Consider the following 24,514-nt stretch of genomic DNA (forward strand, 5'->3'; position numbering starts at 1 on the left):
CTGCTCTGTTAATCAACTGTTAAGCTAACAGTTGGCGCCAAAACATGAAATTCAAAACTTCTTAGTAATTTCCACACCCCGTATTGAAAGCCAACAAGCCACGTTAGAGAAATATGATTTATTTCCATTAAATATCAGCGGTTCGGTGACCGAAAAATACAGAATCTTTGCTGACATCAATATGTTTTTGAAATTCACAATAATGTAATGCATATGTAGGTACAAATGTTTACAGTTTACTTAGAGATAGACTTTTAAAAAAGAATGCAAGTCTGTATCCGTATCACAAAGCTGCGCCGCGGACAAGGACAGATACAAAAAAAAACCGAACTCTAGCCTCTTAAATGTGTTTTTGCTCGCGATCTTACAAAATAAATAACAGCAAATAGACAGATAAACTTATAAGCGCAATATTCAATGTTTAGTGGCGTCTACGAAATGTTTTCCAATTACTGCTGGTGTAAGACACATAGTTAATAAATTTGATGTGTGTGTGAGTGTGCTTTAGTTTGGCCTACCAGAAGTGTGCTCTAAATATATACCAATCTGAATCGAAATCGTAGCTCCTTGCGTTATCCTATATACATGTGCACCGTGAGATCCAGAGTCCCCTCGTTTCCGGTTTAGTTACCCTCGGGCTTTGGCAGATTCGTATCATAGGCACGTATAATGATAGACTGCGGCACAGCTCCGCCCTCCTCCTGGGAAAACGCGTAGCCATCTGGGAAGGTAAACAAAGCCAATTTAGTTAGAATCGTATAGATCATAGCCTTGTACAAGTGGTCATTCATGTTTGGTATCTGTAATGTGTGAGTGTGATCCCAGTGTCTCATACATATGTATGTAGTTCTAACTCCAAGTGAGCCCCCCGAAAATGGAGACCATACTCCATAGCCCAGCCCCGGAATGCGGACCTACTGCTCGAGGATTCCTACCACTAATGGCTGGCTTCCTGCAACTGAGTGGTACTCACGCGATAGCTCGAGATCCGTTTCGACTCTCGTGTTGGCACGACGGGTAAAGACATTACGTAGCAGCCGGGCCGTTTCCGTGAATCTGTTGGGTTAATTTTGGAGCGGGTCGGATATGGTTTAGTAAAGGATTTCAATTTCGTACGGGAGGACAGGCGGGGGGCACTTAATAGATTAGTTTCCATTTTGAATTGTTAGCACTTTACACAGAGTTCTTGCAATTACACTAGTGAGATCCGAATTCAACGGAATATTGCGATTTTCTGGGCTTGGGCAGAGGAGCATACATATGTATAATCAAATCAGGATGAGCAATAAGGTGTGTACAGGTGTGTACCAAATCGATAGGGGCATGCAGAATACGTAATAAATGGAGTAGAGCCTACATACTTTAAAGTTGGCAAATAAAAGGAATACGATGCGGTTCTGGAGATCAAATTTACAACGAATCTTTGACGCTACGTAAATCATAAGGTTCGTACCATAAAGTGTTATAGGTATACAAGTTTGAGGTCCTATCTACCCGTATATATGTATATCTCCCTTCTGAGAAGGGGAGCCCTCTATATAAAAAACAAATACCCTGTGACTGGGTGAGGTGACAAAGTGGGTGTAGTGTGTGTTCTTGTGGATGGAGTGTGTTGTGAGAGTGTAGATATGATTTTTCGACAATATCTACGATTTACTTACACCGAATTATCGATCCCAAGGCATACATGGTACTGCGCACACAGACATTAACGCAGAAAACGTTCAGAGAAATTTCAAATAAACATTTTTCAGAATTTTGCTGTTGACTCTTTGACTTTTATTAAATTATATATTTTGATTAGTTATTGTTGGGTGTGTTTGGGTTCTGCGAGTAGGTGTTGGGTGTGTTTGGTTAAGTCGCTTTGTTGGGTGTGTCGAGTAATACAAAATAAAACATAAGTGCAGAGCATATCGAATCAATTCGGATCGGATCGTATTCAGATCGGATTGAACAATCAGCAGCCATTGCGTTAGTATATAGATAGATCATTGGCCGAATTAAATTGCATGCGAGCTGGGGAGGATGGTGCGGGATACATATATTCAAAACTGATACATACATATCATCTGGGTACCATCACATTCCAATAACGTTGGGATGAGTATATATATATCGGTTGGTTAATCATAAATTGTTAAGTAGGATCGAACGGAACATTCGTGACTGGGTTTGTTAACGTTATGTAACTTTACAACCTGGTAAGTGTCTTAGAAGTATAGTTCAACATCCAGCTAACACATACATATGTAGGTACGATTAGAGATAAATGAAGTAACTCAGCTTGTTGGGAATGATGATAAGAAGACGTCTCACAAGATAGCATTCCCTGATTATTGGCCTATCCTACGTATCCTATCCTTAGACACTATCACAGTTGGCAAATAGTTTGTTAGCACATACAGTATGCGATGTAAAAATATCCGCTTCTCGCGACTAGCATATAAACATGAAAATATGATATATATGATATGGATGCGGAATCGGGAAATAGTCCCATTCGGAATGCAATTACAATACTATACAATGCTCACTTATAAAATACGTTTTACAACTAGAAAAATAATTCGATTTGATTTGCCTTCGATGAGGGAGGTCCGTCCACATCCTCACATGTGCAGAGTGGCCGTGATGGGTGATGTGGTGCTGTTTCTCGCACTCCTTGCAACTTCAGTGGCCACCTGACCACCTCGCCACTTCTGGCGCTGCCTGCTCTGCTGCTGCTGTTCCGTGTCGGCCTCCAGCTCCAGGTTCTCCACCCGCAGATTCGACGTCCTACTGGATTCCGACGCGGGGTGATTATCGTGCGAAATCAGAACATGGCTGGATCGTATCAACTTGCCGAGGGTGTATCCAAAACCGGAGTCACTAGTGCGTCGCATGGGTGCAGGGATTTCGAATGGATTTATGGATCGATTGAATGCATGGATTTGGGATTGAGGGGACAATCGTCGCCGCCAGGGATTGATGGGGGATAGAGGAAGACAGAGAGATTACATTTTAGGGATTTCAATTCATTAGATACTTGCTCATGGTGATGCGGTCGAAGATTGAGTAAATCTGAATCTGATTGATGCTGGCAGTTTTGGTCTTAACTCAGTTAAATTGTGTTTGTTTCTTTAAATGCGCCGATTTTATTAAATGACTAGGCGAGAATACCTCAACACAGCCAATATATATATAAACATATGTTTAACCAATTTATGTTTTAATTGCATTCAAAATGTTCTCTATAAGGTCTACAAAAGGCGTATCAAACTTGGGTAAATACATAACATTAGGATCTAAACATGAGTTTGAACTCGTAAATAACATTATCTAGGTGTGCTATGTTTATTATATGCATTGAATAGGTTACATATGAAATAACACTTGTGAGTGGATAACAAATGACAAGAAAAAATATTGTTTAAACTTATCTTACTCTAGTCTCTAATACTATTTACACATTTATCCGCTAATACAATGCCATTTCACATTGTTTATGGTCTGTAATCTTATTCATAAAAGTCCTGGGCTAACACTTTGTGTTACTTTACTCTTTGTGTGTTCGATTCTAGGTATAAGTATATTTGAAGCAATTTTCGGTGGCCAATATTCAAGTAGATACTTTGGTTTTGATATAACAGCAACTAACATACATCGAAAGTTGAACAAACACAATTCGAGGAGGTGAAAGTGCGATAACGTAATGATTTGGATTTAGTAATGCATTTTTATGACCCAAAACAAACTCTAAATAACAACTAAGGTTGGTTTCGATATAGGTGCAATGCAAAGACTACAAGAAGCAGGGTATAAAGTGCAGGCACATATGTTCAATCAGCCTTGTTTCGGGTTGTAGGATAGGTTTATAGAAATATCAACGTCTTAGGGGTCTAGTTAATATTCAGCAAATGCGCAACAATTCAAATTGAAAGTATAGGTATAGTTTGATTTCGTTTTTGGACAAACAAAAACTAAATACGTATGGAGGAATGTAGGGGAACCTCCGGCCCGGAGGAAAAGCGTGACTACGGGGGTCTGGTAGGCGATTGCTTCGATACTTACGAAGATCGCGGCTCGTTCATCACTTCGGAGATGTCGCTGCGTCGGATCTCCGTCTCGCGAACAGCCTCCGTCAGTGTCTTAAACACGGTATTATGTACGCTGCAAAACAAAAACAGTTCAATGAGTTATATTCTATGGTGCTAAACTCATTTACTCACAGTTTGCAGATCACATCGACCAGCAGCGTGGTAATGGGCACCAGCATCAAGCAGAAATAGAAAACTGGCGTCGACAGCAACTGTATGTCCATGCCGCGGAAGTTGCTCGCGAACTTGAACATCGGCCACACATGGCTGTAAATCAGCACAAAGCCGAACCACAGGACAATGGAGCCCCAAATGGCCAGATGGGTAAGCCAGGTCCACGAATTGGTGATGAGTCCAGCCTTCAGGCAAACAGTTACAATCACGTACTAAAATAGCAATTAGCTTAATTAAAATCAACTGAATCAACTTGGCAGACGAAAGCTTCTTACAGTATAAACGAGGTTGCCCATCAATAGGTAATCACTGGTCTTGCCATCGCTCCAGATCACCTCCGTTGTGTATGCTGCCAGTGGTAACCAGAAAAGGAACACCGAGTGCAGTAGCGCATTGAATATCCAGATCCAAAACACCTTCACATTGAAGAGCTTCGCATTCTGTGATGTTTTATAAAGCATCGGGTACCGGATCATCGTTTCCGCCGTGCAGAATTTCTCAAAGAGTCCCATCGCAAACGGCGGCATGGCCGTGAATAGCACATTGTACAGGCCAATTGTCCAGCGTTCAAACAGGATCTGGCCCGACCAGCCGGAGTAGACGGCGAACCACAGCTCGATTACATACAGGCACACGTTCTTGTAGAAGCTGTACAGGATCAGCTTGGAGATCCTAGCGTAGTTCCAAGCACCGTGGACCAAGAGTAGGCGCTGCAAATAGCGAAACTGGGCGATCGAGTAGTCCGATGCGCACGCCGCCTGGAGACCCTCAACTCCAGATATTCCGATTCCCACGTTTGCCTTTTGGATCATGGCCACGTCGTTGGCTCCATCGCCAATGGCTAGAGTCACAGCATTCGTGCTCTGGGTGACCATCTCGACCACCTCAGCCTTTTGCATTGGGGACACTCTGCAGCAGATGACCACCCGACACAGAATGCATAAGTCTTGGAAATCATTGCGCAGGTCGCAGCTAAGGGCGTACTTCAGCGTAGTACCATCGATGACTAGTGCCACATTGGCGTCCTTCGCCGACGAACTCTTGAACTCTCTATAATGGCGATGGATGACTTCGCGGGTGGCCTAGAAATAAATATAAAAATGTTCAGTAGAATTTCTATCAAGTTATTAATTAATCAACTCACATCGAGGCTCTCCTCGTTGAGGATTATGATATCCATTGAGTGGCTAATCAGACGGCAGGAGTAGCCAATATTGATGGCCGTCTCCTGCTTGTCCCCGGTAAGGACCCAGATATAGATGCCGGCGTCCAGCAAAGAAGCAATCGTTTCCGGCACACCATCCTGCAGTCTATCTTCGATTGCTGTGGCGCCTAGCAGACGAAGATTGTTCTCAATCAGATTGGCCGCGTCCTCCAACTTGCTCTCGCGATTCTGAAGAGCCACCGATGCCTTGTCGAAAGTCTGGCTCCACTCTTGGTAAACATCCGGCCGAATGTCAGCAACTGCCAAGCAGAGGGTCCTCAACCCATCCGAAGCGAACTCCTCCAAATGACGCAGCGTCTGTTCCCGGAAGGCTTGACCCTGAGGAGCCAGACGTTCGTATATCACCGTGTCCGCTCCCTTGCAGAATAGCTTGATCTTATTTTCCGGCGTCCGAACAATCAACGACATACGCTTACGCGACGAGGTGAACTCCAGGACATTCAGAACCTCGTATCGCTTTCGCACGCCAAGCGCATTGATCTCCACATACTTCGGCGTACGTGTGTCGAAGATGTAGCCAAATTTCTGGGCACCTTCCACCAGAGCACGCTCATCCGGACTGGCAGCGTGGTAGATCATGTTGCCGTTTTCCTTGCGCTCGGGGATTACCGTATGGCACACCGATAGGAGCTCCAGAAACTCCTCGATTACGGCGGACGTCTCATGACGACCGAGGATATTCTGCACCAGCTGAGATTCCTCCGGCGTTCGCTCGGCTGTGTACACGTATCCGGCGATGGAGCATTTCTTGAACTCCATCACGTTCTGCGTGAGGGTGCCTGTTTTGTCCGAGAATATATACTTGACCATGCCCAGCTCTTCGTTCAGGTTCGAGGTGCGTGCCATTGCGGGCGTGTTGGACTCCTCGTGGTACATCTCAATGTCGTAGTTGATGAAAATGGCCTGCAGGAAACGCACAAGCTCAAGCGTCACCTGCAGCGAGATGGGGATCAGGTTGTTGTACAGAATGAAGAAGGTCAGCAGGTTGTAGCCAAGGCTCTTGGTCTTGAAGTCGGTTAGGCCCAGGTACCAGTCCGTTTCCGAGTGTTCCCTCGTCCAGAACAGATTGCACAGGCCGCTGATGATACACAATGAGATGAGGATCATGAAGAGCATGAGGATCTGGGTGTTGGTCAGCTTGTCTACGGTGGAGCGCTTCAGTGGCGCCGAGGTAGAGTTCTTCATCAGCTTCGTCTCCTGCCCGGAGTAGACCACGATCCCGAACACCCATGCCGTGTTCCGAAGAATGGCGCCACGTTGGAGCACCTGATCATTGCCCAAAGCAGCGGGTCTGCAAAATAAACAAATGATTAAGTAAGTTTTCACTCATTTGAAATAGCAGTAGGGTGACAAAAGTGCTTTCTAGGAATTAAAAACTTTAATTTACAAATATCTTTAGCAAGTTCCTCAAAAACCGAAAGAATTTTCGTACATCTGCAGTTTCGTCATAAACTAGAGATGGTATCTTGAATGTGGCGTTCTTAAAATAAGTTTCGAAATGCTTATCAACTTGCGCACACACATTGTTGAATTAGTTTTCTTTCTGTTTATATAACTATTTAATTAGATGTTATTTATAAATGAATTACTCACGGCTTCCCAGTCTCCCTGAGCACCCCGTTAAACTCGTATAAATGCCGGTTGGGCAGCTCGCACTCGATCCTGCCCTCCAATCGTTGCAGATCCTTCGTCTCCAGCAGTTCAGCGGTGGCTGGTAGGGCCTGTCGAATCTTCAGGTTGGTCTCGCCATCCAGATTGGCCGTCTCTATGAAGCACATGGCCTGCGGTTCACTGTGGACGCATAAGATTCGTATATAATATCAAGCCAAATTGGGGTTAACTTGGGTGCGCACCTGGACGACAGAAGAATCAGATCGGCGGGGAAGAAGGTATTGATTCCCACTTTGATGATATCGCCCACCGTCAACTCGGACCAGCGAACTGTGCACCAGGAGCCACTATCCAGGCGCTCTATCGATCGGTGATTGATCTCATTATCCGCCCGATGTCGTTTCTGCAAATCATGGAAAGATATCAGTATCAATGTATCAACTGGCTATATGTTAGCCTTAGTACTTACAATGTCCTCGATTATCTCCTTAATGGCGCTCACCGAGAGGATGAACATCAGTGGCACTAGCGTGGTGTAACGACCCGTGGGCGACACCTCCGGGATTTGTTGCAGTATGGCAATTAGTAGGAAAAAGCAGTTGGAGTAACGCCGGAACTGCTCGAACAGGAACGCGGGCAGAAAGCTGATGAAACTGCATGCAAACGGGACAGATTGGGTCTAATCCATTCATTTAGGTCATGATAGTTATCAGGCGCTAAATGGCCCGTACTCACTCACCTATATTTTGCCGTCGTTATGCGATTATTACCGTACTTAGTGGGCTGTGGCCCATTTAGGTTTATGACACGCCTCTCCCCATCATCTGCATCGTACCCAGCGGACGAGGTGAAGTCCTCGTCATCTGGAAATATTCATGAAAACGTTGATTAATAGGTGATATCAAAAAGCGAGAAATCGGAAAATTACACGGCATTTATTACCGTGGACAGCGCGATGTTTCAATTAACTTCTCATTTTTTGCTGATTAGTAAACGCCTATTATCTTTTGAATGCTACTATTAATCATTGGATTCAGATCAAGTTTCAGATATTATTATGTATATAAAATTATGACATTATAGTGGTCCCAAGAACTGTATTATAAAAACAAGACTAATTTAAAACTACGAGCTTTTATTCATTTTCATTTAAATGTTCGAATTCATGTTCCGAGACAAGGAAAGTTGGTGTCCATCGCCACAACCATTCCACCAGATAGAAATTGGCAGCCATTGGATTGCCCAGCGCATACTTCCTGGCAAAATTGTGGCAATTGAAGGTGGCACGACCCTTTTCCTCGCCCTCGGGAACGAAAGTCTCGTCGAAATCGAGCTCCAGATACTGTTTGAAGGCCAGGAAGACGATGCGATGGACGTTACTGCCGTGGATGGTCCGCCGGTTGTCGTAGGCGACAAGCGTCTGCCCCATGGCGACATCGCAGCCCGGAATATTACCCACCATCCAAATGAGCCACTCCGTATGATTGTCCGGCGGCACATCCAAGTCGACCATCATCAGCGTGTGAAAGTGTTCCGGATCGGCCTTGAACCGAATGATCGGTTGCTTCAGCGTCTCATTTATCACTATCATAATGCCCGGCTTGATGTCGATATCGCAGGGATATAGCACACTGATCACCTTTGTGGGCTTGCAGGCAAGCAGGCGGGGAATCACGTGGTGCTTCTTGAGTTCCGTGACCAGTTTCTCAACTGGACAAACCAACGGGCAGCTCACCAGCATGGTGATGGAATTTCAAAATTTTGTTGACAAAACGGGAAAGAGGAGCTAGGCTTGCTGGGCTAACTGATATATATATAAGCTACTCCATATGGAACAATAAGAACCGCAGATGTACATATGTTGCTCTAGATCAATTAAAACTGATCAATCGAAACAATCAATTCAATCAAATAGGTATCTAAAGGATCCAATATTTGTGTACACAATTTCAGCATTATCTGATAGATATCAATATTTTTCTGGCCACTTACGACTCCAACGAATGCGCATCGCCTTGTAGACATTACGAAAGTCCATTTTGGCCCGGCGAAAAAGCGCGGCACAACGGATGCGTCCTGCCCGATCCCGAGATGGCGCCGCTACCACCGACTCCACCGTCTCCTCCTCCGCTTCCTCTTCCTCGGGCCCGGGTAGCTCGTCGGATCCAGAGTCGCAATCGCCCACGGGCACGAAGGCAATGCACTCGCCGGCGGTCTCCTCCTGATTCCGCTTGGGAAACCCCAGGATGGAGGGCAGTTGGTCAATGGTCACAGCCTCGGCAAGGATAATCAGCCACAAGTGGGCGTGGCGATTGCCAAATGGTATAAGAGTAGTCCTGTGGGATGGCGCCTGCGCCTCCTCTTTTCAATCAATGCGTATAAGAAAACACGATTTTCATCCCGTACGGAGGATTCTGTGCCATGCACATTTGCCTATACACACGGCCAGTGAGGGGATTCCTACGGAGCACCATCTGACCACCTAATCAGAGTGGTTCGCCAATGTTCCTTGCCTGGCCACCTGGACGTATAACTTTTTCACATCCATCACCTGGCAACGTGCCTGCACTTTTCCGTTTCAGGTATCGATTTGTCACAATTAAGTTGAATGCGTTAAGCACGTGATTTTCCGGCCAAGAGATTTAAACGGTTTTGATATATTCAGTAAGTTAACTTGATTGGTTATTGCTCAGATGACACTGATTGACGAAGGATTATCCAAAGTTACTGAAAATTAGCAAATATTCTGCGACACACTTTCACCACCACACACTTTTCACTATGTGCGCTCTCCTGAGCTCCGATACTACGACTGAAATGAAATTTCCACGAGCTCGAAGGACCCAGAAAGGACAACAGGGATGGGTTTCCCGATGTGCGGCGTGTGGGGGGGTCACCCAGGTTGGAAACCCCTTGAGTCCAACCCACCACCCCTCAAAGCTGCGTAGTGCATTCTCCAAAAGGAGCTTATAAAGCTTGCGATTTATCAGTAAACCCAAAACACTGCGTACCACTTGGTGGATTGGAAAGCGGGGTGGGGGGTGTTTGGAAATGCAGGAGCAAAAGCGAAAGCGAAACGTGCTAGCAAAACAAAAGGTGAGAAACGAGGGAGAGCAACGTGCCAAAAGAGAGCGCGAAGAGAGCGCGACTGCGCCTTAAGTCTAATGCTTTAAAATGATTTAGAACTTGGAAGTCGACAAGAGCCGACCAATTAAGTACCCTAACTAATTCGAAAATTGCACGTATCTCAGAGAATTCATATATCAGAGCATTTATCTTCTTTATATTCGTATTACAACCGAGCTAATGAATGCTATAAAACATATTTTGCCAACTTCATATCGAAAACCTCCTATTTCCGAATAATTATCGCTAGAAAATATGTATACCCAGCTTCCAAAATAAATATTACATTTTATGTCAAGGTCATAATAACCACATGAAATTTTTATAAATAATTTGTAGCGATTATTTCAATTTCTAAGAATTTCAAGCGAGTTTCAAAAACCTTATCGTTTTCTTAATTTCAAGAAATTAATTTGTTAGTTGGAAGCTATATACATACATACGTACATATGTATATATCTTAAAAGTATAATGGCTTAGTTAAAAAATATAGGCACCTTTTCCTTTTTTCCGGCCTGGACGTGTTCTTTTAAAATAATTTTTCACTGACTGCACACTGCCCATCACCGACGATTCGTCCAGCCTTCGATGGGGATTACTGCCGTCTGTTTCCGTGATCCCATGTCCGCTCCTGGACGGAGCAGCGTGATCATTGTCCGAGGGAGGTAAGTCCGCTCCACCGGACGGAGCCATCGCTGGACCCGTGGTGGCTGTCCGCCGGAGCACCTGGCTCCTCAAGCGGCGAACACCAGACTTTATGCTTGGCCACAGGCTGCGCACATTGAAGGTGGCTTGGCTGGGGGGCGGATTGTCCAGGAACTGCAACTGTCGTCCGTGACTGTGTCCGTTGTGTCCGTTGCGTCCGTTGCGTCCGTTCTGGGCGTTCCGGCGTTCGCTGTTCGCTCCATTGTGACCACCACTCGCGTGTTTGCCGGAGTCTGCCATACTAACATGGCTCCGCGAATCGCTTGAATCACGCTGCAAATATACGGATACACCTTTCACTCAATTTCCAGATCTTATCTCTTGCGACACGACACGATTCAATTAGTGGTTTCAGTCGAAGGATTGGCGAGACTTTTCGCTGTCGCGAAATTCTATTGCACTTTGGATTTTGCGTTTCACTGTCATTTTAATTCAACGTTGCCGATTTTTATCATTTATGGCTTGATTTTCAAAAGCTTGCTGTGTGTTAAGGCACACTGGATAAAAGATTTAAAATATACATTCAAATATCTGAGCTAGCAGCACGCTAAAGTTGACTGCCAACTCATCGTCATTAGGCGCAATCACGTTTGAGTCACTTATATTGCTTAAATGAAACATTATGAATCATTTAACAATGAAATAAGCAACCATTGTTTAAAAACAGTTGGGACCGTAAAAAAAAAGAGGATAAAGTAAATAAGTAAGGCCCATTGATATTTGTAAACTGAAAACTTGTATCAAGTGATTCTCGTTGTTAATCGCTGAATAAAGCCACTGTGTGGACTAAATAGATAGTTCTTCGATTTAGTCGCGTGATTTACTTGACTTGCAAACATTTACTATTTCTGCTACTATTTTAACCATGGCCTAGTATTGATTTACTGACCACTCAGGAGGGTAATTTAGTTGTCATTACGCGAAGAAGAAAGCCAACCAACCAATCATCAATGCAAAGTGCCTCTAAAAAAACGACATTAAGATACACGATATCCCTTAGATACGCATATATAGTCACTTTTGAGCAATGTGGTATCCTTTAAATCTAATTATAAAGCGGTTTGGCATTGTACCTATGCTATTCTGTATATCTGTTTACACGGTCGCTTTGATTCAGTGTTCCTGCAATTTACTTTGGATTAATTAGACCTAACAACCCAGCAGTTCCCCCGGGAAGTCGCCTCGTGCGACCAGGTAAACACGAAAGGTAGTTTAGTCATGGATATATTCAAATATGTATGTTTTTGGGGGGAGGGGGTAGGCGTAGGTGGATAGGAAAGTCCAGCAGCGATCATCGACCTCGGAAATCGGAAGCTAATGAAGCGCCTTTGTAGCTTTCTAGTGTCTGCACTGACCAAGTGATATGAGTGACGAAAAAGTATCTATTTGCGTGCCCGGTACGTTTACGTGTGTGTATTGAACGTGTTTTCCGGCCATAACCACATGGTCACCCGGAGCAACAAAAACAAACCGAATTATGGCGCCCGCAGAGCCATTAAAACGACCATCGGGGGTTCGATTGTGAAAAGGATTCTCCGATGGCGTTGCACGTGTGGGGATTTGAGAATTGTATTCCTGAATGGATGGCGAATGGTGCAGCCAGGGGTCTATGGGGTCTACTGAATGGGGTTTATCGATTGCTCCAGTTTCTTGGAATATGCCTTGCATTCTGTGAGCACATGTAAGTACTGGTAATCAACTCCTGATGACCTTCGCACAAGCAAACGCAATTACAACCGGGCTGGAAAATCGACAAAATTATATATGTACTCAATTGGACTTAGTAAAAGGTAAATTAGTCTTTAATATTTATAGGCAATGGCTATCCTCCTCCGTTGGACTGGAATTTCAATTCGATTTGGTCTCATGGAGTCTGACGTAAATCGCCTCAAGTAGATCTATCTGGTAAACATATGTGGCAACCAAAATATACATATCTGCGACGCTATTAAATTTTATTCCGCCAGCCGCGACGGCGTCTAAAAATACCGCCATAGACATAGGAATAAGTAGGTTTTTTTGGATTCATTCCAAGCGAACTTACTTATTTGCGGATTTCATATAAATTCAACAGCCGCAGGAATGCCAAATGGAGTGCATGTTGTATAGAAATAATACCCCATTAACTGGACCCAAATAGAACTAATTATATGTATGTAGATATAGGCTGTCGGAATCCCAAAATCCCAAAAAGGGTATCCTAAATTAAACATTTGGGGCGCACTTAAACAGCTTAGTAAACGACTGGCAATGAGTTGGGGAATACAGATGTTTACCCCAATGAGAGGTGATAATTTTGACCCGACTGTAATGAGTTTGAGAAACAGAGCAATTTGTCTGTGCTTGTGCTGCTTATCTGGGAATGATAAACAGATACGAAATACAAGGCAACTCGCGAATGTCAGCGAGGTGTTTTCACTTCTTTTTACTTTGAGGGGGAAAAAGTCGCATCCTCAAGACGACAAAGGTGTCTACACACAATCGATACCGAACTATTGGCAACCGACCAACGTTACTGTGTGCCATCGTTTGTTTAGCTGGCCAGTTCCATTCCCTGGAACACCTCCGTAGTTGGGTTCGGAAGTAGTAATGCTATGCTTGATTACCATTATATAAGTACAGGGTGAGCCAATGCTGAGGTGCATACCCCATCAATTTCCCAGACAAATGGAAAGCGCAGGGCAGCGTGACGATATTGTCAAGTCATTTGCTTTAATTTACGTTTATTTTTGGCACAACATTCATTGTTTTTCCTTCGCCAATAATTTAATTAATTTCAGTTTGGCAAATAAAGGCAAAGGTGACGAAAATTAATAGAAAAGAAAAGTTTCCACAGCCATTTTGGCAACGAAACGATCGCTGATCAGCTGGGAACTAACTATACTACACGAATTGAATGCAAAATGTGTCACAACGATGACGAACTGACTGGTGTTTACCTTCAAGTCTATAGATCTGCTGGTTCGCCCAAGCGCACCGATATAACGATGACATCTCGTTGAGGACTAAACGGATGCCACTAAACGATTCGCTCTGCAAACCCCTTCGATTTGAGTGGGACTAATGCAATTTACTAGTAAATCGGTTAGCACATGCACTGTAAATGCGGCTAATGCCCGATAAAAGGGAAAATGGTCGCCAGAAGAGAGCATCCAACCGATGACGCCAACGAATGGCAAAGAAAACTGGTCTGAACAGCATTTGCAATTAACAACAATTGCAATTGTTAAACAACAGAGAGAAAGAGCAGTACATTAACAATGAGACGATCGCGAGAGCAAGTGAGTAGCAGAAAACAGCAGTGCGAAAGCGAATCGACTTTCCATAGCGTATCCATTGGGTGAATGATAAATAAAACAAGCTTTCAAATTGTCTTTTCCAAACTGAATGGGGTTTTACATGGAGAGAAAATACCACCCACTTCCGTTTTGCGTAAATTCGTTCTATCATTCATTTGGACGCGTCGTCAAGCATTTTGGTAAATACTTGTGTTTACAAATATTCAAAGTTTTCTGTGCCGACTAATTTATAAATATAATAACATATATGTTATGCATTTTCAGAGAGCACTTTCTATATTTTTAAAATTATTTCTTATATTTTCTATGCAGCTCCTGCGTAAATTTATTTATATTTTTTTTTCACTGTGCCCGTACATTTTGTACATTTGATTAGACAGCTGCTACTCTTCATTGGTCGGTAGCATAGCCATAGCATATGAAAATCAAACGATAAATTGACGCGCTTATTTTCTCGCACATATGTATTGGTATATGGAACAAATTGTACAGCTGTATGTGTAGATGTTGTCCATGCAACAAATGTCCCACCGATAATTACATTTGACCTTTAGCGGCGCGGGATTTGTGGGATTATTTAAATGCCGTCACTAATATTCGAAAGCGATTTGCGTTACGGGTGACTGTGCAACACTGAGATCACCATCGCCGTAAGACTCGGCTGTCGTACATTCAGACTAAATATCCGATATCCAGTATTTACTTTTGCCAGTTAACAATTCGCGTTGGCTCAACACGTCGACCTCGTTAATCGGTCCAAAAAGCGTCTATCCGCTGGCACGACTCTTTGGTTGGCGGTTCGAATAGCGACTGAAATACTGAATAGCTGAAAAAATGAGCAGAGAGCGCGTCGCCGAGTGGAAAAGCAACAGAGCAACTCAACATCAAGTGTTTGCCTTGGTGGGTTGGGGCGGGTCGGATTTTGATTTTTGTATTAGGCCGTTGGTTGCCAGACCGCGGAAAGTAAGCGACCAAGAAATCAATTTAAGCTAGCTTTAGCCCTTTGTTAATCGGTTATCAAGATTTACATGCACGCAACACGCTTGGTAATTAGTTATCACACATCTGGATGTCAAAACTGGAAGGCCAAGTGTCAGACTGACAAATGATATGAAAGGTCTGAGGACCAAGCCTAAGGGTATTCATCCTTAGGCATCTACTAAAAAACGTAAAGCATTAAAAAAAAAATTCAACTGGCCCATGAGGGGATCGAACCCGCGACCTTCGCGTTATTAGCACGACGCTCTAACCAGCTGAGCTAATGGGCCATGTATTTGCGGATGCAAGAGCCGTAGCAGACTGGAAGGCGTACTAGACTGGAAATCTAAGCAAAAAAAAAACTTAATAAAAGCTTAATAAATTTAAAGTGGGTATTAATTAATTAAACAATTAAATATATAATACTTGTTATGATATTGTGGGAAATTTGTGGAATCAAGTTAATAAGTTAGTAATTTAGATACTCCAATCCCCTTTAAAAAAAATGTATAGTTTAAGTTATGATTGAAGAAGCGAAATTCAGTATATCTTAAATATTATTGTAAAATTATTTTTATATGTTATAAAGAAACAATTTCTCCACCATAAAATCGCATTTACTAAACAAAACAAGAGCATAAAAAAAATTTTGTCAGAAGTGGGATTCGAACCCACGCCCTCAGAGAGGACCAGAACGCTCATAACACTTTCGTTCGGAAAGTAAGATTTACAATCTTGAGTCTGGCGCCTTAGACCGCTCGGCCATCCTGACATATGCCAAACCAGTGTCCGATTCCGTACTTGTCTGCGCGAGCGCTGTGTATGACAGTACCAGAACAATTCTACTCGCAATATAACAGTTGCAGTGGAATGGAAGGTATTTATCTGTAGCTCTGTTAGCGAAAATCGCATTTCGGCAATAACGCAGGCATGGCCCATTAGCTCAGTTGGTTAGAGCGTCGTGCTAATAACGCGAAGGTCGCGGGTTCGATCCCCTCATGGGCCAGATTAATTTTTTTTTATCATCCCCACAAAATTTTTTTAAGTAAATAAGAAAATTCACCGAATTATAATTCACATTATAATTTTGAAAATGTATGTCCATCGCATAATTGAAATCCTTATATTTAAATTTCCGGACAGGGATCGGGCAGAAATTGATGTATCTTTTATTTACACTTGTGAACAAAAGCTCAAATACGGTTCTCATTGGCTTAAAAGCGTCTTTTGACACAGAACAACACATGGCCCATTAGCTCAGCTGGTTAGAGCGTCGTGCTAATAACGCGAAGGTCGCGGGTTCGATCCCCTCATGGGCCAAAGGTATTCTTTTTTCCTTGTTATATATTTTTACTACTACATAATTTACCCCTCGAAAATAGGTCTTAAGTACATGGATTTCAAAATACAAATGTATTAAATGGAATTTATGGACATTTGGTTAATTATAAAACTATGTATGTTGATTTGGTTGATTACCACTTATGTAGCAAAGTAAGAATTCCATAATAACTTATAGTTGAATATGCAGCCTTTTGCACTTTACATACATAATTTATGAACTCAATTATTGACTAAATAGTTAACTTGTACATATGCACACATTAGGGTATCTACGTTTTCTTTTAAAACGTCTGACATACCCTAGGTTTTCGAAAGTTTACTGATCACTGAATCCGTTTGCCTGGTATTGAATATGAAATGGGAATTATCAGGAATTTTCCGACGTTGAGGTCCTATGTATCAAAATCTTTGCTTCAGTGACCAATTCCGCGGCTGTACATCGCTCTTACTCTCAAAAAGCGTTTGGGAAAATAGAATGCATGGCCCATTAGCTCAGCTGGTTAGAGCGTCGTGCTAATAACGCGAAGGTCGCGGGTTCGATCCCCTCATGGGCCAGACATTTATTATTTTTGTACATCCTGATTACTTTGAGGCTCAAAGTTTAAGCATGGGATTTCCATTTGCCAACCGCGATGTAACTAATCACAAACTGTTAGCAAAATCTTTTTTCTGTAAGAATGCTCCGTGTATAACAGTGCTACAACTTATACGCGTGAAGTATAATGTAAGCTCCCAACATAATATACTACTGTTAAATACAACGCTTAACAGATCTATTAGAATTGCTATTTGGCAAAACTCGCATTTTGACAGTTGCGCACATATGGCCCATTAGCTCAGCTGGTTAGAGCGTCGTGCTAATAACGCGAAGGTCGCGGGTTCGATCCCCTCATGGGCCAGAATGATTATTTTTTTTTTAATGCACTTTGAAAATTAAAAAGTTAGTATAGATTTGATGAGAACGTGTCCCGCAAGCTTTATGTACAAAGCTAGATAAGCGAAGCCCAATTATGGACGGCTGCTAATGTTATCTCATGCCGTGCATGCTAGGACAGCGAGTATCCTGCGATGATGTCACATAACGCCGACAAGGATGATCTAACGTGGTCTATTTTCTCGCAAGGCAGCTAAGTGAAATGTCAATTCAATTTACCATCAAGGATGATTGAATTTCCCGTCCCTTTAGCCGACCAACTTCTCCGCGTGTGAGGTATCTTAATTTGCTTTGGCAATCAAGCTAAACGGTTTATTGACCGATCTTATCTTCGCCAACGAGTTGAAAATGCTTTTAGACAATATAATGGCAACCAGAGAACATCCTGATTTATTGGTTCAACGCACCATTGTGTAATTATTTTTACACTAGATTTTGGGCGCTTGCGGAACCAAGTGTCAGGATGGCCGAGCGGTCTAAGGCGCCAGACTCAAGATTGAAATTCTTACTTTCCGAACGAAAGTGTTATGAGCGTTCTGGTCCTCTCTGAGGGCGTGGGTTCGAATCCCACTTCTGACAAATATTTTTTGCAGCCCAAAGAAAATAACATTTTGACAAAAAATGCAAAATCATTTTGATAATCAAATATATATTTGCGTATACTTTTGAAAAATCTCCGTTGGGTTTACCTATATAAATACCTGATTAACAAATAAAATGGTAACTAATATATTTACCACTGTATTAATTTAATATACATTTTCGAGACATATTTTTAGCAGGAGATGACTAAAAGGATATTCTTATTGTTTCACTCTACATTTACTTTTGTACATATTGTACATTTACACATATTGCCTAGAATAGCGATTGACTCACAAACAAAAACTATCATAGTAGCATAGGAACACAGTGTCAAATTGAGTTCTCATCAATCAATCGCTGAATCGAGATTTGAGTCAGTTTGAATAAATTGTATATTTTTATACCAATATAAGCCATGTCGGAAGAGCAGCCATCGAGCTCGTTGCTCAGGCCCATTCTAATCATGAGGGATATCGAAATGGACGGAGCAGGTGATGACGCCGGTAAGGAGTCCTCGAAGCCCAAGAAGCATGTCACCTTCAACCGGATGGTGGAGTATTACACCTACTCGGAAACTTTGATCAGCTGGAAGAGGCGCCTCATGTCCGACAACGACTTGGTAGGTACAGAAACACCACAGACATGAATTCCCTATTGATTCGGTCTTCCAGCGCCGGAGCATGCCGACCGAGTCGAAGACTTGCTTTACAAAGCACTAGGCCAATTTATGACTCCAGCCCATCAGATTGTCTATATTGAAAAACCAATACTGAACAGGAACGAAACGCTGGCGGAAGTTGTTAAACGGAACGTGACACTTTTAACCTAATTGGAAAATAAACGAGAGCCCGAGTCCTGTCGGCGAAGCGGATGTGGACTTGTCCGTTGTTTTTAATGCATTTTCCGTGTCCTACGCTGGGCAAGGAAGTCGAGCAAATGACCAATGAGTTATTCATGATTTGTACCTACATTTCTATATTTTTGTTCGTATATTAAAAGCATAAGCTAGTGCAGAGTGGTTACGTCTATTTTGGCCTTCGTGCTCATTCAAGGCACGTAAGTGGTCATGCAATTTACAACGCTTTTTGCGCACCGAACGGAAGGAGTAATCTGTATTTGAAATATTTACAATTGGTAAGGCCCAGTCAATCGCTGGAGAGAACAGAGAATGGATTATTGCCCCATTGAGACGTCAAAACAAGCATTCCTACGATAAGTCTAAGCCAAGCAACTGACCTATCTCACCGTAACGGCTAACTAATCGATAACCAGTGGGCAATTAAAAGCACCCATAATCCTACCAGCACCTGGAGACAATTGCCGGATGATGGGCCTTTTGGGTAATCAGCGATTGATACGAATGAAATATATGACCGTGTCATTTGACAACCTTATCCGCACGCGGGCAATGGCCAATCTCTTGCTATAAAAGGCCACCCAGCGCAGTTAGTTAGCCATCCAAGGTTGAAGAGCACTAACGCAAACATGTCCCTACTACTAGCAACTTTGCTAACCCTGCTGGCCCTCACGAATGGCGCAGTCATTCCCATTGGCCTGGAACCCCAGACATCATCGCATGGTGCCCGGATTGTGGGAGGCACAACCTCTTCCATTGAGGATCGTCCCTGGCAGGTTTCTCTGCAGCGTTCCGGAGGTCACTTCTGCGGAGGTTCCATCATCAGTAACGACATCATCGTGACCGCCGCCCATTGCCTGTATAGCCCGACCACGGTCTCCAATCTTCGGATAAGGGCTGGCTCCAATAAGCGAACCTATGGTGGCGTTCTCGTCGAGGTGGCTGCCATCAAGGCACATGAGGGATACTCCTCCAGCACCAAGGTTAACGACATCGGAGTGGTGCGTCTGAAGACTAAGCTGACCTTTGGCTCCACCATCAAGGCCATTACGATGGCCAGTGCAACACCGGCTCACGGATCAGCAGCTAGCATCTCAGGCTGGGGCAAGACCTCCACCAGTGGCCCCTCGTCAGCGACGCTGCTCTTTGTGGACACGAGAATCGTGGGCCGTTCGCAGTGTGCCAGTTCCACATACGGATATGGTTCCTTCATCAAAGCAACCATGATCTGTGCAGCGGCGACGAACAAGGATGCATGCCAGGGTGACTCTGGTGGACCTCTGGTATCCGGAGGCCAACTGGTGGGCGTCGTCTCCTGGGGACGAGATTGCGCCGTTGCCAATTATCCCGGCGTGTATGCCAACATTGCCGAACTGAGAGATTGGGTTCTTCAGGCCCAGAAGACTGTCTAGCTTAAGTTAAGCACAATAAAATCGCACTCATAGTACGTATAGTTAAACTGCAGCTGGCAGGGCTTTTATTTCAACTGCTCCTTCCGCTCATTTACTGCTCAACAGCAGTGACTTCTGAATCCAGTCCCCAGAGCCACACATGCGGCAGCAGGACGTGCCCTTCCTGTGGGCCACGCCGCTCGTTTGGCTCATGCAATCTGGGTCAGTCCACAGGGGTTGGCTGCCGGGCGGGGCCTTCAATTCTGGCGGGGCACAGGGGCGGCACCATGGTAAGCCAGTTACAGCGTTTGCATACCCAACGACCAGTAAAGTCGGGTGACATATCTGTGACATGGCTGCGAATGACATGTAAAATCTCTGTCTATTCCATTTACACGCTTTTGTATTACTACAACTTAAAGTTATGTATGCAATTTATTTAAATATTCACATTTTTTAGTTCATTTGTTAGAACATTTTGTGCTTCCTCACTGATTGTTTAGTTTAGTTTATTACTGCTTGTGCACTTAAAATTTGCTATCTATATTGTTTCTAATCGGTTTAAACGTTTTACAACATTCGATAGTCGTCATTTAAATAACAAATTTATGGCTAACAATAAATTTTGAATGCAAAAGTGCCGGACAAAGACGTGCAAACATTCTGTTTACGTTTTGTAATTGCTCTTTTAAAGCTTTTTTAATTGTATGTCAGCGGAAAAGTTTCTGCCCAAGTACATTTGTATTAACTTTGCTTTACAAAAAAACTGTTGTAAATTATTAATTGCACTAAACAGGACACTATAAGTAGTTAAATGGAACCGAAAACTCCCTTGGCCTTCCATACGCTGCATAATCTAGAAAATCAGCACAACATATGTTTGCGCACATCGAAAAGGCCAATCGCAAGTGTACGGTCTATAAACAAATGAAGTTGTTAGCAAACGAATCTCCGGGAGGCACTGCCACTGAAAAACCGCACCCTCGCTCCACTGGGCCACAGACCACGGGGCGCCAACGTTATTGATCCAAAACGACAAACGAGAAGGCGACTGGGTGGTATGGAGATGCCCCGACCCACGAGCAGCATCTACGTATGGTGACTAGCCTATTGAATGCCAGGAATTCTTGGAAGTCCATCATCTACGCCAAACTCGCACTCACCTTCGTACTCCGTGCGCTTCCTTCGCAGAAACGAGGCCGTCATTCGCAGTCCACGTTGCGCCAGAACGGAAACCCGACTCTTGCCGCTCTGGCGTGACAGTATGGAGCCCTTGGAATCCTTGCGGTTGGACGACCGTCGACGGGAGGAGAGTGTCCCGGCCACGGAGGTGGACACCGAGGCAGGGGGCTGTAGTCCGGAGACCGGAGTAACCGGCGTATTGGGCGTATCCGAGTCGATAAAGCCGAGGTTGCTATTGGCACTGTTCAGGTGGATGCTGGAATGGTCCGGCGGTCCGCAAAGCGTAACACTGCCACCGCTGTGCACACTGTGCGACACGGAGGCGGCTAGCTGCTCATCCAGGCCATCGGAGGCTCTTGGCGTCAGGTGTTCCAGGGACTCAAAGTCTCGGTTTATTGCCGGCGGCATCGAGTGTCGGAACCACGAATCCTGCCGCTGCTGGGCGATGCGTTGCTGCCGCCTGCGCTGGCTAGCCGAAGATCCCAAATGGTTTCGCAAACATCCATCGGGATCGTCCCCAGATCCATGGTCTGGACTCCGGAGCTCCAGGCTCTGGCGCTGGTAGCTGCCCGACATTCTGGGGCTTCTCTCCAATCAGGAACTTGCTCCCAAGGCACTACTTGGTCAGTATTTTAGGTCTGCAGGCACACTCAAGGCACTTGTGGCTACCAAATCGCTATCCAATCTCGTTATGTAAGCCGTTCAACCGCTGGCTTGGTGGGTGGTTCCATGGTCGTCTCCAAACAGACTTCCTTTACCCAATTCCCAAGCCCAATTCGTGGGCCTTGACTCTGACAGGTGTTGAGAACCGGAACAACTGCCGAACAACCAGACGCTGCCATTAGTCGAGCGACTTTAAAGGCCCGGAATCCGGCTAATACTCGTACTTCAAAAATTCATTGCAGTTCTGACATTTAGGGGTAATGGTGTTTGCTTGTCACGCATATCAAGTCGGGGCACGCTTCTGCTGGCGAAGATACAAGTATCTATCTATATAATTTTAAGTGCCTTCATTTCCTATAATCGAATCGAATGGCATCGTCGCATTCTCCTAGCATAAATCTGTGACAGTCAAAATAATTAAAGCGTCGCTCACGGGCGGGAAACCTTCAGATTATCGAACTGCACTCACGACTTCAAGTGGCACAACGACTGCAGTGCTAAATTGTGAATTTACACCTCTCTCCAATTACGCTACGCCGTAATTGCAAAAAGTACGAAAAGGAGCGCGATTGCGGGGCCGCTTTCAACGATTTCCCATGCCAAGGGAAGGCGGCAATTGGTCCTGGCGGAAGTGCCGCGGAAAAAAAGCACGTCCAAACCGAACCGAAGTCAAAAGCCAACTGCGGATCCTCCACGGGAAAAAGGAAAAGGGACATCAACTCGCACACAGCCGCATTCGGTCCATGGATACGAGTGCCCGAGCCCTTCAGCCGAAGTTACCCGATTGTGGGACCATGAAAAGTTTTCAAAAATATATGTGTCGCTCAGGAATACACGCTCCAATGTGGGCCACGCTACACGGCACTAAATAAACTACGAGATAAATTGGGCAACTATAAAGTGCGACTGTTTTATATTTTACATTTCTCAAACGAGAGCGCACTAGTCTCTGCTTTTACAACTCAAGTTGATTTCGGCTGCAACGTGTCATCGCGGCCCATTAGCTCAGCTGGTTAGAGCGTCGTGCTAATAACGCGAAGGTCGCGGGTTCGATCCCCTCATGGGCCAATTCAACTTTTTTTTTTATTTTTCTTAAATATTTATGATAGCCATGTGGAAGAATTGTTGGTATCCAGGTGCTCGTAAAGTAATCTTATCGTTGTACTGTCAGAAACCGAGATTCACCGCTTCTTTTATAAATATTTGCTGGCATATTCTATTTTTAGGGGGTGTAAACTATTTGGGCTTGTACACTATTGCATGGCTATAACGAATTTTAATACACATTCGGAGGTATTGATGTAATTCTAGTTTTAAATGTACATAATATAATGTGGTACCTTATTAATACATGTTACTAATACATGTATTATAATATCTATCTTGAATTAAAAACTATGTGGACATTAGTTACGGTGACTAATTTGATAGATCGGGGGAAGTAAACTTTTCGATTAGGTGAAAATGTTTGCAGTTGGATAGGAAATTTTATAACCTGATTACTAACTAATAATAATGAAATATGTACATGTCTTGAATGTGCAATGTATGCATGTAAGACTGTACTAGACAAGAGCTTATAGCTTAAAGATCCTAGAATCTGGTGGGCTTGAAGTTTTGGATTACTTACAGGTATTCAGGAGACCGGGTTCAGGTAACTCGCTGCGGCGAAACGATAGGCGAAAGCGGAAAATGGAGGGCATAGCTTGCTGGTGAGCAACTGGTGACCGAACATAAACATCCGAGACAGATTTGCAGTGGGGAAAAGCCAAGAAAAGCCGCCCTTGTTTGGCTTCCGTTTGTAGTTGTACTTCCACACAATAGGTTGTTCAGTTTCACGAAGAAGGCGAACTCATTTATGGCATCCAACATAAATGTTACACACTATTTACGCACTGATAGATTGCAGGGTATTCTATTTAAGCACAGTGAATAATGTATGTGCATAACCTACGTAGATATGTACATACGTATATAAGTTGATAAGGAGGAAAACAAAGCCGCAAGCGAAGCGATAAGGTGCTCTTACACTGTTGCAACCGATTTTCTCTAACTGAACTTGGAAGTTAGTTTGTCTTTAGTTATAGTAAACATGAGTCGCGACGCTTGTTTTTGCATTTGGCCATTTTGCGCTTTTTATAAACTACAGCTGTGTCTGCATTCGCTTCCTTGACGGTCTGGCAGCGCTGCCACATAACAGCTGTTCGCAATCTATCGACTATCGCTAGAAGACCGTTTAAAAAGTCCGTTAAAATGTACTTGCTTATATAGAAGATAAAGCCTACTTTACATAATATGGAAATTAACATTTTTTTTAGCTTTAACCATATATATAAAATATATATATGTAAAATTAATACATAAT

At 43.7% G+C, this 24,514-nt stretch overlaps 4 protein-coding genes and 8 non-coding genes across 29 annotated transcripts; 8 read left to right on the plus strand and 4 right to left on the minus strand.

Moving 5' to 3' along the window:
- Nucleotides 1-99: 99 nt before the first annotated feature.
- LOC6734313 (phospholipid-transporting ATPase IA) lies at nt 100-24,314 on the minus strand. Of its 18 annotated transcripts, none has more exons than XM_044922364.1 (13): nt 24,120-24,313; nt 23,780-24,044; nt 7,826-7,949; nt 7,556-7,739; nt 7,329-7,489; nt 7,069-7,266; nt 5,395-6,766; nt 4,526-5,332; nt 4,209-4,462; nt 4,051-4,149; nt 1,662-1,693; nt 974-1,056; nt 100-721 (listed from the first exon to the last, which is right to left on the minus strand). In XM_044922364.1, the coding sequence occupies exons 2-13, from the start codon at nt 23,850-23,852 to the stop codon at nt 578-580; spliced, it is 3,531 nt and encodes a 1,176-aa protein (XP_044778299.1). In that variant the 5' UTR covers nt 23,853-24,044; nt 24,120-24,313; the 3' UTR covers nt 100-577. The 18 variants fall into 18 exon arrangements, 16 of the variants coding, with proteins under 16 accessions (XP_044778299.1, XP_039148731.1, XP_039148732.1 ...); XM_039292797.2 differs by lacking the exons at nt 23,780-24,044; nt 24,120-24,313 and adding exons at nt 10,710-11,190; nt 14,920-15,051; XM_039292798.1 differs by lacking the exons at nt 23,780-24,044; nt 24,120-24,313 and adding exons at nt 10,710-11,190; nt 14,758-14,886.
- LOC27208422 (protein D2) lies at nt 7,903-8,901 on the minus strand. Its single transcript, XM_016183995.3, has one exon. It carries the CDS (start codon nt 8,825-8,827, stop codon nt 8,222-8,224), a length of 606 nt encoding a protein of 201 aa, XP_016027380.1. The 5' UTR covers nt 8,828-8,901; the 3' UTR covers nt 7,903-8,221.
- Nucleotides 15,411-15,484, minus strand: Trnai-aau. The gene has a single exon. It is a non-coding gene; the product is annotated as a tRNA-Ile (tRNA).
- Trnal-caa lies at nt 15,845-15,966 on the minus strand. Its single transcript has 2 exons — nt 15,929-15,966; nt 15,845-15,889 (listed from the first exon to the last, which is right to left on the minus strand). It is a non-coding gene; the product is annotated as a tRNA-Leu (tRNA).
- Trnai-aau lies at nt 16,127-16,200 on the plus strand. The gene has a single exon. It is a non-coding gene; the product is annotated as a tRNA-Ile (tRNA).
- Nucleotides 16,441-16,514, plus strand: Trnai-aau. Its single transcript has one exon. It is a non-coding gene; the product is annotated as a tRNA-Ile (tRNA).
- Nucleotides 17,020-17,093, plus strand: Trnai-aau. The gene has a single exon. It is a non-coding gene; the product is annotated as a tRNA-Ile (tRNA).
- On the plus strand, nt 17,364-17,437 carry Trnai-aau. The gene has a single exon. It is a non-coding gene; the product is annotated as a tRNA-Ile (tRNA).
- Nucleotides 17,930-18,051, plus strand: Trnal-caa. The gene is made up of 2 exons: nt 17,930-17,967; nt 18,007-18,051. It is a non-coding gene; the product is annotated as a tRNA-Leu (tRNA).
- Nucleotides 18,394-19,072, plus strand: LOC6739425. Its single transcript, XM_002076292.4, has 2 exons — nt 18,394-18,676; nt 18,729-19,072. The coding sequence occupies exons 1-2, from the start codon at nt 18,473-18,475 to the stop codon at nt 18,774-18,776; spliced, it is 252 nt and encodes an 83-aa protein (XP_002076328.1). The 5' UTR covers nt 18,394-18,472; the 3' UTR covers nt 18,777-19,072.
- Nucleotides 19,509-20,373, plus strand: LOC6739427 (trypsin alpha-3). Its single transcript, XM_002076293.4, has one exon. It carries the CDS (start codon nt 19,543-19,545, stop codon nt 20,323-20,325), a length of 783 nt encoding a protein of 260 aa, XP_002076329.1. The 5' UTR covers nt 19,509-19,542; the 3' UTR covers nt 20,326-20,373.
- Nucleotides 23,144-23,217, plus strand: Trnai-aau. Its single transcript has one exon. It is a non-coding gene; the product is annotated as a tRNA-Ile (tRNA).
- Nucleotides 24,315-24,514: the final 200 nt, after the last annotated feature.

This window comes from Drosophila simulans, chromosome 2R (genome assembly GCF_016746395.2).
Source record: "Drosophila simulans strain w501 chromosome 2R, Prin_Dsim_3.1, whole genome shotgun sequence".
NCBI lineage: Eukaryota > Metazoa > Arthropoda > Insecta > Diptera > Drosophilidae > Drosophila > Drosophila simulans.

Excerpts from the sequence above, each read along its gene's own strand:
- LOC27208422 (XM_016183995.3), bottom strand. The coding sequence starts at position 8,827 with ATGCTGGTGAGCTGCCCGTTGGTTTGTCCAGTTGAGAAACTGGTCACG.
- LOC6739425 (XM_002076292.4), top strand. The coding sequence starts at position 18,473 with ATGTCGGAAGAGCAGCCATCGAGCTCGTTGCTCAGGCCCATTCTAATC. Across the intron at positions 18,677-18,728 it reads TCATGTCCGACAACGACTTG|CGCCGGAGCATGCCGACCGA; the intron begins GTAGGTACAGAA and ends TCGGTCTTCCAG.
- LOC6739427 (XM_002076293.4), top strand. The coding sequence starts at position 19,543 with ATGTCCCTACTACTAGCAACTTTGCTAACCCTGCTGGCCCTCACGAAT.
- LOC6734313 (XM_039292796.2), bottom strand. The coding sequence starts at position 22,062 with ATGTCGGGCAGCTACCAGCGCCAGAGCCTGGAGCTCCGGAGTCCAGAC. Across the intron at positions 7,490-7,555 it reads AGGAGATAATCGAGGACATT|AAACGACATCGGGCGGATAA; the intron begins GTAAGTACTAAG and ends CATGATTTGCAG. Across the intron at positions 1,694-4,050 it reads ATGAACGAGCCGCGATCTTC|TACCATGTATGCCTTGGGAT; the intron begins GTAAGTATCGAA and ends CTGTGTGCGCAG.